Source organism: Caloenas nicobarica, chromosome Z, assembly GCF_036013445.1.
Source record: "Caloenas nicobarica isolate bCalNic1 chromosome Z, bCalNic1.hap1, whole genome shotgun sequence".
NCBI classification, from domain to species: domain Eukaryota; kingdom Metazoa; phylum Chordata; class Aves; order Columbiformes; family Columbidae; genus Caloenas; species Caloenas nicobarica.
Window position 1 is genome coordinate 48,881,791 of NC_088284.1, and position 19,216 is coordinate 48,901,006.

At 38.4% G+C, this 19,216-nt stretch overlaps 1 protein-coding gene across 1 annotated transcript in view; it reads left to right on the top strand.

Moving 5' to 3' along the window:
- The window catches only part of ROR2 (receptor tyrosine kinase like orphan receptor 2), a 153,021-nt gene that overhangs the window by 90,988 nt on the left and 42,817 nt on the right, over positions 1 to 19,216 (top strand). Inside the window, exon 2 of the mRNA XM_065656244.1 lies at positions 12,933 to 13,010. Coding sequence (XP_065512316.1) covers positions 12,938 to 13,010 — 73 coding nt within the window. The 5' untranslated portion in view covers positions 12,933 to 12,937. The remainder of the gene's footprint in view (positions 1 to 12,932; positions 13,011 to 19,216) is intronic.

Here is a 19,216-nt window from a genome sequence, read left to right on the forward strand (position 1 = left end):
CCTGCTGTCACAGTAACAAAAAGGTGGGAAAGTTTGTAGTTTGCAAAATAGAAGTTTATACATACAAAATTCTGAGCTCTTCAGTGGGAAAATGCAACTTTGAAAGGCCACTGCTCTTTACACAAATGCTGCTTTCAGGACTCGTGTGGCAGCCTTGAGTGTTGCTGCTGAAACGAAATTGTAATGAAACAGTCAAGGCTGATCTTCTGTTTGGCATCAGTTACAATCATTAAACTGGGTAATGAGGAATGATAGTGTGAGCTCAGGAAATCCCTGCCTGGCTTGGGGAAATTGTAGCAGTTGGATGGAAACTTCCAAGTCCTGTGAGCCCTCCTGCAAGTGAGTGTGTGCCTGGGTGTCCTCTGCGCTGCAGGGCTAGGGAAACTTCCCCTTGCTTTGCGTGCAGGTGGATGTGGCAGAAAGGATCTCCGGTGCATCATTATGTCGTTTGGAATTGTCCGTGTTGGCTGCTGTCAGTGGGACTGTGACCAGATTTTCACTTAGTTCTTTCACTGCCCACCCACTGGAAATTGCATGTATCCACATCTGGAAGCACTCTGCTCACTCTGTTTTCCACCTCAGGGATCTACTTTTTTTTATTATTCTTTTTGAGAAGAGTATAAGCAAATAATGTCTCATCTCTTTTCATGCAGAAAAGTGTTGCTTGGCTCTGTTAATAAAAGACAAATAACAAGCAACTGTATCAAAGCCCACTTATGCGTCTGATCTATTTTTCTCCCCCTCGCAGCAGCAAAGGTAGTTTAAACAACAGGAGAAACAGAAATGGGAGTTTCTTTCAGAGCAGACAACCATTATGACTTCACTGTATGCATTTCCCGTAATCCAAGAAGTCAAACAGATTCTGCAGTAGGAAGAATACGATTTTTCCTATCTTGACTGGACAAGCAGCTCATTAGCAGAAATACTGTGTGGTTTAGAGATTTTCTCTTAAATGAAGAAATATAAATGTTATTTAAACTTTATTATTAATCTTATCTAAATAAATAAATCCATAAAACTAACTATGAAGATATAGAAAAACCTACTAAAACAAATCAGTAACATATCTTATTAACTTTCGGTTAGAATAACCGGTTTGATTTTTTCATTGGCTAAAATGTAGATCAGGTGTTTGTTTCCTTTACACCCTGGCATCCTTTCTTATCTTTGTCCTCCATTTTCTACGCACACGTGCAAATATGCACTCTCACACGCACACACACACAATTACTTTTAGTCACCAGCAATATCTGATCGGGTCACAAGTGCTGGGATCGCACTCTTGTGACTTGCCTGGCCACGCCACCCGCACACTGACTTGCTTCGTCCATACTTGCTCCACAGCCATCAGTACAAGCTGAACAGTTAGTGGGGGAGAGGAATTACTCTTTTTTTGTGTATGTAGACCATAACTAATTAATAACTATAAAGAGGACTTTCAGAAGTAAACTAAAAATTTTAAGTGCTTGATCTAGAAACCAAAATAGCTTTGCATTAAAATGAAATTTGTCCTCTCTAGGAATTCATTCTGGCCTATTTAACTTTATGCCAACTGGTCATGAACAAAAGCTTTGACTAATTATCAGCTGCTTCTCTTTGAACACAGTATTTGGTGTTAACGTATTAGCAGTGTAACTTTGTAAAATCGTGTTTGGTGGACACAAATCCCAAGTGGGTAGATAGACCTTCAGACAGCCAGAAGCATACTTTTCCATTTATTTGAGACTTTTAAAAATTGCGATCCTTGGTGATAGGAAAGACCATGAACATCTATTTAAGGATTATATTTAAGGATGAATATTTCCCTCTCATTGGCTCATTTGCCTGCCTTGGTTTCTTGGAATATTGGTAACCCAGGCCTCCTGCCTGGGTGCTCCCGTTTCTCAAATTAGTGTTTAGTATCAGGCACTGAGGTTTGAGAACTAACAATTCATTGGTCTCCACTGTATCCTTTCTGTCAGGAAGATGGTTATAGTACTTACGCGTAAATCGTTTTATCATTCAAAAAATGTTCAGATTAGTACAAATGTGCTGTTTATTCTCACTGTTTTCCAGAGAGCAGAGTGGCTGGCTGTGACCACCGTAGCTTCCAATTCTTGCTTTTGAAATACAAATACAGAGTGAAAACTAAACAAACTGTAGGAAGGTTTTTTTACACTTACAGTAGTTCCACTGCCTGTAGTTGTCAAACCAGTCAGAATAACCATTAGACCAGGTAATAGCAGCTTCTATTATATTCTGTTACACTCAGTTGTGATCTGCAATGTTTTTCTATTACGGCATAGACTGAGGGAGATTAATTTTGGTTTTTGTTTTAAATATAGGAAAACATTTAAGAGTGTGCTTAGAAAAAAGCCCATTTTCAAGTGTCTGTCTGACTAGGAGTGTTTTTCTGCATTAGAATCTTAAAAGATTTCAGCCTAAGGCTGCAAACAGGACTGGTATTTTTGGATGCTAAATTATTTTTCAGAAAAAAAAAGAGCACTGTGCAAATCATTGTTTATCTCAGTTGATGGAGTGTTACACTCATAAATCATGATTATTTTCAACCTTTTGGTTGAGAGCATTTTGTTTTCACAGCCAGAAGCAGTAAAATAATCAATCATGTATAGTGCCATGGATAATTATCATGTTGCTTGGTGTTCTTTGAGCTACTGCAGGTGTGTTCAGAGCCTCTATTGGTTGTGTTTAAACTGTGATTTTATACCTGAAGTGCTGAAGAGCTTTGGAATGTACCCACAATTTCTTTACTTTTTTTTTTTTTTTTTTTTTTTTTTTATCATAATGCAATACCAGAGACCATTTGTTATGAAATCCAGAATGACTTGTGTTTTTTCCATGGTTCAAATCTTTTATATGCTCCTCGGTATATTGACTTGGACTGCTCAACATACAGTTGTACAGAAAAGCTATGTTTGCGATAGCTCAGAGACTTAGTTCCATTGTTGCTAAATTAGGAATGACATTGAAATGCAATTTGTGGTTTAAAAAGCCTCAAGTATTTTATGCTGTAAATGCCTTGAAGTTCATTCTTGCTTATTAAACATTCAGAACAGCTTTATTGGCATAATTGCATCTTGTTTTCAAATAGTGTTTTAATTTTTGCTTTTTTTTTTTTTTTCCTAGGAGGAAAGCTAGTGCTCTGCAGTGGCTGTAAGCTTTCTCTGCCACAGTGTGCAAGAAATAAGGTTTAAGTCTGGAATTCTCTGATCAGCTGACAGTGGCATAAATCACTACAGCCATCAAAACACTCTTGCCTTTTCTCTGCCCCATCTTCTTGCTTCTGTGTTGCTCCCTTCCTTGTGCTGACTCAAACAGTCTTGCAGCTGCACTGGGAACCACATCAGGGAGCTAACCTTTCCCCCTCTCAGCCCCTGGGCAACCGAGGTACAAAAGATTAAGGGATATTTACTGCAGACAGGTGATTTGGTAGACATCTGTCTGCATCCTTCCTCATCAAATGCTTCTAGCAATCCAGCCTAAGGTGAATTGACCAGGACTTTGTAGGAAGTCCTAAGAACTGAAAGTAGGATTTGGATGTTCCTTTCTGCAGGCTGTGTTCCTGTTTAATGATCTCCACTCTGTGTTGTAAAATAAAAGGACCTGGACTTTATTCAAAAGAACGTTTTGGCTGTGAATTAATAGAATAATTTGTAATTCAAAGTTTATCATCTCCAGATCATCTTCATCATCTTGATTGTGCATTGAAAATAGTGATTTTAAAATGTGTCTTCTTTTCCATGTGTGCTGCTTGTTTTACTGCAATGTTACAACAGCTGTTAGTGAAGGTTCCTCTGTAAATGAAATCTGAATAAATCTGTACCTGTGGTTTGTCTCACTAACATATCTGAACTCTCGTTTTAAGTGGGAAATACGAGCTGGAGGAGGAACAATCTAAGTTATTTAATAGTTAAGCTCAATGACGAGGATTGTGTAATGAAAGGGTAAAGATTGACAGTGCAGTTGAAAATGCAGCTGTGTGGTTAATGTAAAATATGCATTAACAGTATGAGGCATTAAAATAAATCAAAGTATTCATTGAAGTCTGTGTATGAATGCCTGGTAATAATATTTTAGATGACTTGTCTGATTTTGTTCTTTTCACACTGACTTCATAATACCTGGTGAGGTGCCTGGCTGACAACTGAGAGGATAAACTGCATCTTCAGTTTGCTTTTTTCCTGCTTCGGAGGTTTATTGCAGCTCTGTGTGGAAAACAAGAATCGATCCTTCTATGCAGTTTTGTGCTGATGGCCAGTTGATTTCTTTTACTGTGTTTTATAGTGGTTTGATGATACGTTAATAAGGACTGTTTTATTAAACAAGGAAGTTCCTGAAGAAAGCTTGTGAAATTTGTAAAGCAAGTTTTTCATGAAGCACTTGACTACTAGTTTTCCAAAACAGACAGCTAGTCTGTCTTGTATCAGTCTGTGAACACAAACATTCACAGTAACAGAGATTAATGCAATATGCAGATTCCCACTCTATGTGTTTAACTGGCAAAAGGATGCCAAAGTATAGGATTTTGATTCTCTGGTAAGATGTGCTTGAGAAATGAGGTCTCACTGTGCAGAATGAAGATGGTTTAACATTTGTGTTTGTTTGAACTTTATTTTAAATCAATGGTAAAATTTCTGTCCAAAAGAAATCATGAAGCTCTTTTCATTGCTACAGATGGTGAACCTCAGATTTGCCTTTTTGCACTAGTGCAGTTTGTAGATTTTGCAACAGAGTGGTTTTTCTGATACTTACTGAAATGAAACCAGTTCTGTAGAGCTGTTTGGTAAAACAGAAAAAATCTGAAGAGGGGCGAATTCACACTAATGGAACGAGAGATTTTCTTCAATAAGGAATGCTTATAAATTGTGGGAATTTATTCTGTATAACAACCCTGGCTCTTGTAAAAGGTTTCTTGTCTGTGTTTTCTACCAGTTTCTGAAGGTTCTATGACTTGCAGGCTTGTGTTGGTTTTACTTTAAATATACTTATTTAATTTTATTTCGATGTTATAACAGAGTGGGCTTGAAAAGCTTACTATTTTTCTAATGGTCTCATAGTGAGAGCTTTTTATTACTATGAATTTAACTGAAAGTAACTATAAAGAATTTTGGATGGTGAAAGAGTAAATTTAAACTACCTAGTTAACTTACTATCCTGTGAATAGTATGCTTTGCGAGCTGATAGTAAGCTAAGAAGTGCCTGTTTTTCAGACTTCGCAGTAGTCCGAGTAGAGCAACGGCAACAAAAAGTGCAGGTTATTTGCCCCATTTTCAGTTATTTTTGTACAAAGCTGCAGTAGTTCAGCAACGTGTGCAGTGGAGGTTCTCATCTGCCATCACTATGAAAGGGGCACACTGATTTTATGCTACAAACTGCATCTTTTGTAGACTATTCACCTCCCTTTACAGGTCTGCCAAGCCCACTCTGCAATTGGTTGCCAGGGGCTGCAGATGTTGGAAAAGAGAAATTTCAATGAAAGGCCCTGATTCAGCAACCCAAGCAGCCTGCCTCCCCCAGCCAAAGTAATCAGATTGGCAGCTGAATCAAAGGGTACAGTGGGCCCTTTGTTTGGGAGCTCCAGAGGTTAGTAATTGACAGAAGGTCAACAAAGTTTTATGAAGAAAAGAACAGAATATTAGAGGGTATTAGGCTGAAGAGAGGGAGTTTGGGAGATGTATGTTATTGGAAGAAAGTTAGAACCCGAGTCAAAGGTTACAGCCGCAGGAAGCAAAGTTTGCATATTACTGTTTAAATCTGAAAATAGTTTCAGCTCCAGAAACAGGATTATTGATGAGTGGAAGGAATGGCTGAACAAAAATCTGCAGTTTCCCTAATTGTAGCTATGTGCAATTATTAGTGTTGAAGGATTTATTTGTAAGCTTTGGGATTTAACATACAATGGTAGAAGGATGGTTGTTTTCCTCACAGAATCATGAGACTGAGTAAGATCGTAAGAGGTTCTATCTCACTATGGGAGAAGAAGCATTAGCTGTATCTTTGCAGTATCACGTGCAATAGATGCTTGCCTCATATGCCACCCTGGAAAATTTCATTTACTGAGATCTGTGTTTGAAGAACGCTAGCTCTCAGTCCATGCCTGATCTCCATCAGACCAAGCAGGCCTAGTAGCCAATCACTTTTTTCCTTTTGTTTGTTGTGTTTTGTAGACCATCCTCATGGCACTAGTCGTAGTGTTTCAGTTGGACCCACATCCATCTTGAAATGGAATACAAAAAAATGGAGAAAGCACTCCAGGGCTTTACTAGCATTGGGCAGACTGGAAGGATTGCTACTGTTTCTGTGTCCCTGTGTGATGTTTGCCGTGTTTGCAATAGCTTGAGATTGTTGACTTATGTTCAGTTCTAATCCATGTAAGTCAGTTCAATGTTGGCTTCTATGTCAGTTATTACTCATCTTTCTGCTTTATTGTAAATGCTTAAAAATAGCCTCTTTGTTCCCTTATTTTTTCCAGGAATTGAAGTTAAGCTGATGGGTTTGTAATTCTCTGGCACTCCTTTTTACCCTTTTTAATAAATAATAGGAACGATTTGTGCAATTTCCCATCTTTTAAGATCTCATTTGTGCTCTGCAAGAGCTGAAAAGACAGTTATTAACATTTCATGGCATTGCATCAGCCAGCCCTCAACTGCTCTAAATTAATCAGGCCCACTCTGGTTGAAAATACCTGGCTTTGTTATACTCTTCCTGTGTGAGGCTGAGGCCTTGGTTTGTCCCTGGTATCAATTATGATAACTGCCTCCTTGTGACTGGCTTCGTAATGAAGATTAATGTATTGTTTTGATGTCTGCTTATGACCATGAGCATTTTGAAATCTGTTTATTGCAATTACCTCTCAGATAATGAATGATCTGTGAACTCATAACCATTTCAGAAGGAAAAATTTTGCTCCTTTATGATGAATGGTGTATGCCTTGTGGGTTGGCATTATGGTCAGTTTGACAATTTAGTTTTTGAATATGTGAAATGGCATTCCTGTCTCAATGATACAGGACATTTGCTTGTGTATTGTGTTGGTTATTGGTGCCTAAAACAGAGCAGTGGGGCCACCTGCACTGAACCGTGTCAGTAAGCAAATCTTCCTCATATTTTCAGGAAAGGGGAACTGACAAAAGAAGCAATAATTCTTTATATTCAGTTTGGAAAACCATTTTCTATACTGCTTGTTTTCTTGCTGCAGTTTGCCATAGTAAGCCAAAGAAACTGAATGTATTTTGTACATCAGAAATACAGAACACTGACTGTAAATATAGTTTCTCTTTTGGAGCGGGATTTTCTTTAAATTGGAATAGCTTCCTTTGCTGCCCTGAAAAGTTAGGAAATCATTTTTTTGTGTGAGTGAGCAGTTTCAAAGCGGTACTATTCACAGCATCTGCATTTTACTTGACTGAGTAATCCCTGAAAAGAGGGGTATTCCTGGCAATCCGACATGCGGCACATGCGTTGTCCCATACTGGCGACTGGCATTCAGGCTGAGTTCTGGTTATGTTGGTCTTGTCTGGTCATGCAGTGTGAAAGGAAGACAGACACTGGTGATCTTTGCTACCTGACACTATCACTGCAAATGTAGGTCGAAGAAGTAGGTGTTAAGAAATAAGTTGTGATACATTTAATGTCTGAGCAGAGAACATACACAAGTGAAAAATGTGAGAGTAACCATACTTGAGCAGATGAGAGATCTATGCAACTCTGTGTCTTGGCTCTCATGGCAGCAAAAAGGAGATGCTGAAGTGTAAGACGAGGTCTGGTGTACACAATACCACTTTATGGTGGGTATTTACGTAGCCTTCAGCCATTTTATGCTGAGACTTCCTTGCCTGCATAGAATTTCTGTGAATTAGTTAGGTCTCAATGGATTTCTCTCCATGAACTTGCCTGATCTCACCAGTTGCCTATATGAACTCTGCCCACAGCCTAATGATATACTGTTTGAGAAAACTTTATGTTGTGTTAGTTTTGTTTTGAAATTGCTTTTTGCTGTTTTTCCCTCATACTGGTATTGCTTCTACCGAGAGATTGGTCCATCCTCTCTAAGACTCTCATCACTCCATAGACCATTACTGTCATTGACCTCAGCCATTTCCTTCCGAGAGTGACAAGTCCTAGCAGCTGTACAAAACCTGCTTTAAAATTTTCATTATCCTCACTACTCTTCTCTAAAACTCTTCCAACTCTTCTGTACCCCTTTGAGATGAAAGGACCTCAATGGCACACAATGTTCAATGTATGAGAGCAAGCCATAGATTTACCCAGCAGCATAGTTATGCTTTCAGTTTTACTCTTCATTCCTTTCCTAGAAATACCCGATACTGGCTGGATTTGCTTTTCTTTTTATGGAACTAACTATTCTGAGCCCAAGATCTTGGTCCTCAGTAGACACAGTTCTGAGCAAATCTTGTGTTAAGAATAAGCTTTCCTCATGTGCACTCTTTCCATTTGTCTCCATTATTCTCAGTCAGGTATGTCTTTACTCCCATTCCCTGTCTGCTTCACTTTCTTTAGTAGCCTTGAATAAGAGAGTTCGATAGCCTGTATCCCCTTTAGCCATTTTTTTTGTCTTCTCCACACTCTTTCAGGCTTGGACTGTACAAGCCTGTGCAGGTGGTTTCTGTACATACCTGCACGGTTGCCCAGTGTGCTGTGGGGGTTTCTCATGTACCAATATGGATATGTTCATTAAGACGCTTTCCAGACACCAGAGTGATTGATTTGTGTTCAGTTAACTACGTATTTATGCAGTAGCATGCTAGTTAGCATACTTCTTGCCAGTGTAAGTTGATAATATCACATGTAAGGTTCAAATATTGAGCATTTATCTTATCACTTTTTAATAACAACTGTTTTGTGGGTTGCTGCTGCTCTGCCAGTTGTGTGTTTTGCAGGTCTACCTTTTTTCTTAGCATTGTATGACAGTGCCGTATTTGTAATAGGTATTAAAAAAGACACGATCTTTCTTGTATCTAAAATCAGTTTAATGAACAATTATATCTTTTCTAGCAGTAGCTGATTGCTGATCGAGAATGACAGTGAAAGTTAGATGCTTAAAATTACGTTGTGGACTTTCCTCCCCTTCAGGTGTTGGAACAACAAATAAAAATCCTGCCAGGAAAAGATATGGAAAGTAGGAAGAAGAAAAGTGAAACAGGATACCCTTACTGAAATATTGAATAAACAAAGTGGGAAAAGGGTTGTAAGTGAAAAATCAGATTTGGACAGTTGTGTAGGGTCTTCAAACAAGAGAAAGACAGCAGAGAGTTGGTGATGGCACATGATTGGGGTGCATCTGCACTACAGTGAGAGGAATTAAAGAAAAAATGACAACAGGAATTATCATCTGTTGAGGAAAACACTACGGAATTAATTCTAGCAGGAAAAAGGTACTAAGTTATTAATGCAAATCAGAAAGCACTAAGAATAATATCCAACAAGAACATGAGACTTTTTCCTTGAAGTTCCTGACTGCAGAGTTTTTTAAGTCAAGAGGAAAAGGTTTTATCTGGTTGTAGTGACCTGTTGGTCATCTGATCCAGAAGCATTTATGGTATAAAAAACTTAATATTTCATTTTGATAATAACTTTTTTCTATTTTAGGTTGTGGTACAGAAATTTAACGGTTAAAGCTGGGAATTCATAATAAATGTGGTTGAAGTAGAGTTTTGCATATTACAGAAAATACACTTTTTTTTCATAAAAGCAAGATTAAATGACAGAGCTGGTTTGTATTTATAATTTACAAAGTACACAAAGGATTTTCAATTTTAGCTTTGCTTAGTTATGGAGACTTTGCTTATAGGTGGTGTCTATGGTTTGTAATTGCATAAAGAGCATCTGGAGGTTAATGTTTTTTCCAGATATAAACATATCAAGCACAAGAGTGTGTCACACAAAACTGTTACTGAAAGATTTTCAAATCAGCAAGTGCTTTTTTTTCTTACAATCTTTGATTTGAAAAGCTTTAAAAAATTAAAAGATATGGGTCTGAGAAGGAGTGAAGAGAGAGGAAGACATTTCTGTGTTCATTTTTCTGAGCTTGCAGTGTTTTTTCCTGTTATGGATCCCACTAAATGACTGAAGAAATGGAAACAAATGTTTTAAAGTTGGACACGTGGTATTACATCAAAAGTGCCACTCCGGCCTTGGGGAGTTTGGAGTTTGGAGGTCTGAGCGTTAAGCAACCACGGGTCCCTAAGAATGGGCCTCTACAAATAATGTTTCATCCTCTGAATGCTGGTGGATTATGATCAGCAGAACAAGCCAAATGCACATGCCTTTGAACTAAAAGAACAATTGCTTTTCCTACTCTTCTTTTTACTCCAATGTTTCATCTTGGATTTCTCTTTCTTGTGGATGGTAAATGTTGCTGTCCCATTCTAAACTCCTTGTTTGACACAGAGGAGGTCAAACAGAAGCAAGGGAATAGAGGTGAATGTGCCTTGCTGCCCCTTGGTAAAAATGAGGCATGATGTATCTCTGCTGAAATTTGAATCAAACAAATCAACAAAACTTCTGTACAGTAAAATGTCAGGCACTGACTCCGCACTGTGCCCTCAGGGATGTGAAGACACACTGAGGCAGGATTTGCAATGGCAATTTGAAATGCCACCACTTCGGGCACCCAATTCCCTTTCTCCCTCCAGTCTGGAGATGAAGCCTGTGTATCATTTCCATTGGCCAATGCCTGCAGTGGCAGAAGATGATTGTCCAAGCATTAGCTGTTCCAGTTTGAAAGAGAGTATCTTACCAGAGGTACAGTACTGTCTTCACCACTGCTCTAGTTGGGGTGTCTGTGAATGACCACACAATTCAAGTGGAATCAATAGTACTGCCAGGCTAGGTACCTCAAGCTGTGGGAGATGAAGGGAGAGGTCAAGTAGTGACAAGGTGGCAGTACTGTAACAAAATAAATAGCTTCACACCCAGCCTGAGGTAGAGGATGTCTGTGTTTCACCTAGTAAAGTCAAAGGCAAGTGAGCTGAATCTTATGTTCTCAAATAATGGGTAAAAGCATAAAGGAAAAATAAAAAATAATGACAGTCTTGATTATTTTCCTCTTTCATAATGTGGTGGAAGATAGGGATGGGGCTACTTGTGTTTCATCACTGTGACTTGCAGTCAGTGTTGTAGGGTTTAGTCTGAAGGAAAGGGAATGGGGACAAAAGGAAGAGGGAGAGCCTTTTCCCTAGCTTCCTTTTACCCAATTGTGCTGGTTTGACTGAAAGTGATTTAATTTTGTTCATGTAGTTAGAAATGTTTGTTTTTCATAGCTAGCACTGTCATTGTTTGTATTTAGCTTGAGAACAATACAATAACACCCCGGGACAGAGTTAATGTTTTCAGTTGCTCTGGTCTGAGAGCCAAGGACATTCTGAGCGCGCTGCCCACAGGTGTGAGGCAGCGAGGAAGGGGGGCATAGATGGTGCAGAGCTTGACTGACATCCAGACTGATCAATGAGAGTATTCCATCCCATTAGTGTCTTGCATCATATTTACGGAGAGTCAGGATCTTCTGGCTAAGTTCGGAGTAAGTTTTTTTTGGGAGCTGGGATGGAGACCTGTTCAGTGGATTTCTGTTTGGCAGTTTCTTTAGTTTGACCTTTTACCATCCTGCTGTTTTGCAGAGGCCTCTGGGCCTTTTTGCCTTTTTCTTCTCTTCTCTCTCTGGGATCGGCTTTGGGACCAGGTGCTGCTGCCTGAGACTGGCTGCTTGGTGTGGGCAGGGTTCATGAGGAATTCCTCTGAATATCTTTTATTTTGTATTCTATTTCGATTTTGTACATACTAGTAGTAGTAAATTAGTGTATTTTGTTAAACTGTGTTTATATCAATCCACTAGTTTTGCCCTTCCCTTTTGATTCTCTCCCCTTTGCTGGGTGAAGGGGAAAGTGAGTGAGCAGCTTTCATGGTTATATTGCTAGCTCAGGTTAAACCATGACACCAATACATTTCCATGTATACCCATAACAAATCTACAACAAAACCCACATATTTCACTTTGGATCCCGATGACCTTAAACTTGAATGCTCTCTTGGTGATATGCTGAGGTGGCAGGGAATTTAGATGTCTGAATGTAAATTAGGAAATACAAAGCTACAGGGGATGTAATTTGAGAAGTTGTTTTAGTAAAAACACTCCTATACTTTTATCTGGTTTATAAGTTCAGCTCTGTTTCTCACAGTGTCACAGTGTCATATTTTCAAAAGGGACAGGTGAACCCACATTTTATAATGGTCAGAGTAAGACCTGCCAAAGCAATGGAACATGGAAGAATTGTCTGCTGTCTGCAGAAAATGCTAGCTAAACATTTTTTCTACCTTGTTCTGATATATGTTACACACAAACAAGGAAGGCACACAGAAAGATGTCCATCCTTTTCATCACCCTGTGAAACAATGGGATAAAGGTTATGATATTTTAATATCTGGGAGATATATTTTAGGGATGTGGCTAAGAACAGGATAAGAAAGTCAGAAGAGATGATGAGGCTGACGTCCAGAAATAGAATCTGAATTACTGTAATGTAAATTCAAAAGCAGATTTATGCTAGTTTTGTACCTGAGATTTTCAGTAAACCTCAGGTACTGCTTAATTTGCTGGGCCAGCACTGCTTTCAGCAAATGTTTGGTTTTTTTGTAAAACTGTGTGAATTTTATTCTGATAAGAACTGGAAAGTAGGTTTTAACGCTGCCCATATTTGCCAAGCAGTAGGTAAGTCCACAGGGTACATTATTGTTTTTTGTATTGTTTTCAGATCTGCAATGTATAAATCTTGACCTTGTTAGTAGGTGTTTCCTGTGTGCTACTCTGGAACCAGGATCTGGACTCAATGAGTTCGCTGAACTCACTGTTGTAATGCTGTTTAAGAGAAATATTAACTCAGAACATCAATTCAACAAAATTTTTTTTGTTTTCCTAGGTGAAATGGAAATTCCAGATTCAAACGACCCCTTAGGTAATGCAGATGGACTTGAGAGACCAATTCCAACACCTAAAGGTAGAATTAATTGTAGTTACTCTTTCTTCCCCCTGCCCAAATATAAACAAAGTTTACAAAGGACCAGCAAAATCATGTTGTTATATGTTCCCTTCATTTACCTGTGAATACAAGTCTATAAGAAAGGCAGCCTTGTGTGACTTTATACTTCTGACACTAACCAGGGATAGCAAGGTTACAGGAGTGTATAAAAATTAATTTTCAAGCGCGTTCAGCCCCTCCACACTGAAGGATTAGATTTTTAACCCAAACACAGAGGGCCATTATTACTTTCCTAGCATATTTTCTGTCATGCTAGTGCCATGAAAATGATTTTATTTTGTACAGTGCCATACTTGGGATCTATAGGTAAATATTAAGTATCAGTATCTCTAAATATCTTTGGTTTGACATAATTAAATCTAGCCCATGGCAACACATGAATACTTACTTTTTACTTAGCTCTGAGAATTACTGATTTTTTTGTTTTAAAAAAACAGACTTTAATGGCAGAATTTCTAGTAATTTGTTACTATAGCATAACATTTTATGATACTTTATCACTTAAAATATAGATCCAAATGCGATTCTTGGATCTGAAAATGCACATATTTACTGCAAATTGTGATTCCAATTAGAGTTTGGTGCAACTTCCTAAAGCAGGACATTTTCGATGTTCTACCTGAAGAAACATGTTTTCTTACTTGAAGTTCAGATATTATTCTTTATTTGAATGCACTGCTGTAGTAAAGTCAACCCTTCTGCTTAGAAAAGATGTCAGATAATCTGATAAGCATGAAGAGCTCAGCCTGCTTTCTGCCTTAGCATTCTCAGCAATCTGAGCACGTTGCAGCCTATGAAGCACTGAGGTGCCGGTCAGGTGTTCTTCTTGGAACTTCTCTTTCGGAAGAACATAAATTTTGAGGGTAGCTTGGAACATAGTCTCTGCTTTCATAAATATCCAATGTCCTGTTTTAACCATTTATTGCAGGGCAACGATAAAGTGTGAAAGATGCTGTCCATTAACCCCTGCCCTCTCCAATAAGGAAAGGGAAGAGAGATTTGCAAGTTGGAAAGTTTGGAAAGCTTTACTAATAATACTAATAATGAAAGAAATAATGCAAAATATACAAAACCAGTATTGAATTTCCCAGAGTAGCCCAACAGCTAGGACAAAGTTGCCTGCAGGGCAGACACCAGGAGATCCTGGGCTTGACTCTGAAGTAGATGGGAATTGGATTCAGGAATGCACAGACTGGAATCAGGATCAGGATTGCAGGCAAGAGAGCAGGCGGGGTCCTCTTCAAATGCTGGGCACAGACCAAGAGAGTGAGACCCTTGTGATTCCTCAGCTTTAAACTGAGTCTGGCGTGTATGGCATGGAATATCTTGTTGGTCAATTTGGGTGACCTGTTTAGTCCACCTCTCCCTGCAAGTACGACCCTTTTAAGAAACCTCACTTGTGGAGGGTTGCTCAGTGACCTTGACTACTACAGCAATAAAAGCTAAACATGGGCCTTTTCTGCGTACTATTCCTACCATTAGCTCAGTAAAACTGTAAACAGCAGGTATTATCAGCTCTGGAGTGGACACTATCTGAAAAACATGCAGCCAAATTCAGAAAAATGCAGTTACTTAGAAGAACTTAGCTGAAAGGAAAATTGGCTGAGAGAATTGGTCTTATTTTAACCGAAAGCAGGACGTATGTAATTCTTCTTGTGCTTCACCTGAACACTAGTTAGATTTTTTACCTTAACTGTGCTTATTAGAAGCTTTTTCTCAGAATCTTCCATTAATTTCTGTCCTTAATTAGATAAAAGAAAACGTGTTTATGTTTGCATATATCTAACCACATTCCTACTGATGATCAGTGTGGGACTATGTCCCTTGTATTTGGTGTACTCCTCTTCTCAACTCTTTTCCACTGCCTGAAGCTCCCAAATTATTTTAGAGGATTCAACTTTGTCCTCCATTATGGGAATAAATTATAGAAATAGTAATTCCTGTCAACAGCACTGTATACTACAGTTGTTTTAACCACTCCACACTCAACGTACCCACTACTTTTGATGAGAAAAGATCCATGTTTAATCTTTAACTTCATTTGACAGGCTTGTTTTCTTGGCAAGTTGGTCCTACTTTACTCTTGTTATGTCTGAGATTTTAAGGGTACAGACATAAAGGAAAATGTTTTTTTCATGTGACATTACTTGCTTAAATTCTTGCTGAGAAAGGAGTTGCAGGGTTTTGTGGGGTTTTTTTGGTTTTTTGGGGTTTTTTTAAAGGGCCACAGGCAATACCTGTCTAAGGAAGTAATTAATCACGTCTCAAACATTTCTACAGCATAAGGATTTTGTATTTCCTTCGGAAAAAAAAAAAAAAAAGAGACTCTTGTTCTTATATGACTCATTAGTATAGGACCAGTTATTAGTTTCCAGCATGTCTGGTCTGGAAATGGACTAATTTTGCTCCCCTTTTATTTTTGCAGACACAAAATTCTCGAAATAAGCAGAAATCCCTCAGTTGAAATTTCTTGTTTCTTTCATTGGAATGTTAACCCAGGTGTTTCTGTATCATAGTGAGGTAGCAATTTTTGTTTCAAAAAATCATTAGGCAGTTCTGCAACTTGCGCATACCATTGAGACCATTAGAAGTAGTCTTTCAGCTTCTTTCTTTACTTGAGAAATGTTTTGTTATTATTTTTTTTTTAATCACCTTGTGTTTGGTTTTTTTTTTCTGATTGTAGAATAGACCCAAAACAGGCATGAAGATAGTAATAAATAGGCTTCAATAATGCCCAAAGTTAAAGTGACTTTAGAAGGACTAAGCATATAGGTAACTCTCTCAACTAAATCCTCCAGAAGTCCTGAAAAATGGCTCTGTCTCTAAAGAAGTAACCAGATTAAGCAAGGTATTATTAATAATGTGCACTTTAAAAAAGTTGTAAGTCTCTTCCTACAAGTGAAACTAACCTTCTGATAGCTGATGGGATAGGTCCACAACTTAGCTAGGGCTTTGAGAAGAATATATCTTCGCCTGTTTCCTTCAAGTGAGCACCTGAACCACCAGAAGAGCACTGCCTCTGTGCAGTATTTTGCTGAAAACCAGAGCACAACAGTGAGCATTTGCTTTAGAAGAACTTAGTTCTGGTTTGGAATAAAAATAAAAGGATTTGAGCAGAAATATCCTCCCAGTCCAGTGAGTCCTTGCAAAGACGATCCTTTGCCCAGTCTTGGTTTCAATTGAGGGTCTCTTCGTGGCTTTCTGTTTTGCAGCAGATGCTCTAACAAGCTCTCCCCGGTTCCTGAAAAGTCTCTTTCTCCTGCACAAGAGGCATAAATGTGCCAGCTCCATTCTTTTCTCTGGAAACACTGAGGCTTGCTATCTGCTGAGTCTTGTGCTGCTCTCTGCCCACCTGCCTGCGCTTGGCCAGCTTGTGCTGACGGTGACGCTGGGGAAGGAGCGAAGTTCCCTCCCTCTCTCTCACAGCAGCAGAGGGTCAGCCAGGACAGGGCCAACAGGGATCTTTCCTTTCTGAAGCCCAGAGGAGAAAAAGAACATATCTCTTAATCACAAATAAATGCGAGGGTTGCGGCATAAGCCAAACCCGCGTTTTTCTTTGGTGATGATCACTGTTGGTGTATCACCACAGACAAGGTCACTGTTCACAGTCTTGTGTTCTTAAATCAAGTCTGGGGAAGGTATTAAAGGGTAAAACAGTAACTCTTCATGCATAGATGAACTGCCAGTAAAATCTTACATCATAAATAATATCTGGTGCTGGGAATATTGGAGCAATACACATAAAAAGTTAAAAGAAGTGCATGAGTAAGGGCGACCTGCGATAGCAGAGACATTGAGTGAGTTGGGTTCCTCCAGGAGACATGCCTCTCAAGCCTCTAACCTTAATTGTGGTTTCTGCACAAGTCTGTCTGGGAACTTCTGGTTCAAGAGGTACCTATATCAGAAATCCAGGTTATGACTGGACTATCCTGGTTGGTTTGACTTGACATAAGGTAACCTGTCAGGAATCATTTGTATGTATTCTAGAAGTGGTGGATTTTTATCTGCACAACTGGTGACCCAAAGAACAGTCCACATCTTAAGTGTACTGTTGTGCTCTCCAAATGTGCAGTAATGTGCTCCTAAATGGGCAGTAGCCTAGGAAATGTGGTATCTGCCTCTTCAGTCTCATGTGGCGGTTGAGAAAACAAAACCATTCCACCACATAAGATTGGATTCTTGGGCTAGGTAAGATCTCCAGTCTTTCAAGTATGAGCAAACACTGCTCAGAAATAGGCTTCCTTCTGCTAGTAGAAGAGCTTAAATCCACTGATTTCGGTGTGGGGGACAATGTGCACATTGTGGCAGTATTTCAGTGCTAATTCTGCTTCATTCTCGTATTGTCTATAATTTGTTCCAAAGTACATTTGAAGTGCATGTGATCCCTATCACTCTATTTTACATGCTTCTGGCTGCATTTTTGTACATTGAGATCACAAATAGTATGGAAGATGGGGTGCTAATAATGGGATTAAATTAGGCTGTAAAGGTATAATTTCATCTGGAAACATTATGTGGAGGTATAAAATAGTGTAGTTTCCTTAACTGCTCATGTGTATTTTGGGAGAGCTGCCAACATCCCTTCCATTTCCTAACCTGGTTCCAATATGTTGTAGATTGCTCATCTTCACGCTGTGGTTAAATAAAGCAGAGGAGTGAAGAACTGAGAAGACTGCTTTGTATCTAGGAGAATGCTCTGTGCAAGAAGTGATGAGTCTTAGACCTTTCTCTCCCATCTTTATTAGATAGATAGATGGTGTTTCTCAGTGTATTTCCAGTCCTGATTTACCTGTGGAAAGGGTCACTTTACTGGACTCGAACTGCCTGCTAACGTGTGATGGTGTGATGCACATCCCCTAAACTCTTGTACTTACAGTGGTGTTGCTATACACACCTCTAAAAAGAAATGCTTTGAATTTCAGCAGCTTTCATGTTTGTTTTCTCTTATGGCAGCATTCAGTTCTTTTATAATCCCAGAACACTCTGCAGGTCTTTGATATTCTTTACAGATTACCTATAAATTCTGTGAACACTTGATATTTATTACGGTATCCGTAACACAGTAAATTTGGGAACAGTGTTGTCTTCCTCAAGTCATTCCTTATTAATAATTAGTCATTCCATAAGCTAAAATATGCTTCCTAGGTGAAAACTTATGTCTTATTATAGGAAATTGTGAGTTTTCTTCTAATGGAAATATCATTAGATTATTTATTAAAAATGTTTTCCCAAAAAATCTGTCCTACTGGGTATAAGATTATATTAGTCTTAAAATGCCATTGCAGAAGGTTGTTATTTGAAGAGTGAGAGAGATCACATTCTTTATTTATATCTAACAAAACGGAGTTATTTGATGGCAAAAATAAAAAAGGATGGGATGGGAGAAAAAAAAGAAAAAGCAAGGAGCTGAGGGAAAAAAATTCCCATATTGCTTTTTAAACAAATAATAATATATATATTTTTAGTGGTTTTGAACATTGAAAGTTTTGTGTAATGAATCTGAAGATGCTCTAAATTGTATGCAGTTACGCAGACAAAAATATTTGCTTTTTTAAAAAAGCAGCTGATTTTAAATTTTGAGTATCTAAAGCCAACACAGCTGTAAGTTGCGATATGTTCTGTAATACCAAACAGATGGGTTTATGGGCTTTTTTGACTGTTGGATCTATAGTTATTTGAACACATATATATCTTATTGAGAAATAAGTATTCTAAAAAGTGATAAAACATATATGTAATTACTACTACTTGTTCTGAAGAGATTGTTGTATCTTCAAGTATCTATTTATCACTCAAATTTTCTTTTTGTCAGAAACTAGACATTTCAGTGTTTGTTTCCCTTCCCAGAGAGAAAAGGGAATAAACTGTTCCACAAAAATGGATGATTATCTCATATCCTCATTATCTCAGGAACACAGAAAGGTTAAAACCCAGTATAATATCATACATATTACCACTTAGTCCATATGTGAATTAGGGAAGTCACTTAAACTCCTCTTGCTTTAGTTTCCACATTTGGAAAAGAAAGTTGATGATATCTTCCCATCTCATGCGACTTCAATAGTCAGAAATGATTTTGAAGTTCTGAGATAAAAAGAGCTGCAAATTTTAATAATTACTATTCATGGAGGCCATCATGAAGCTGGTTTGAAAATTATGAATGC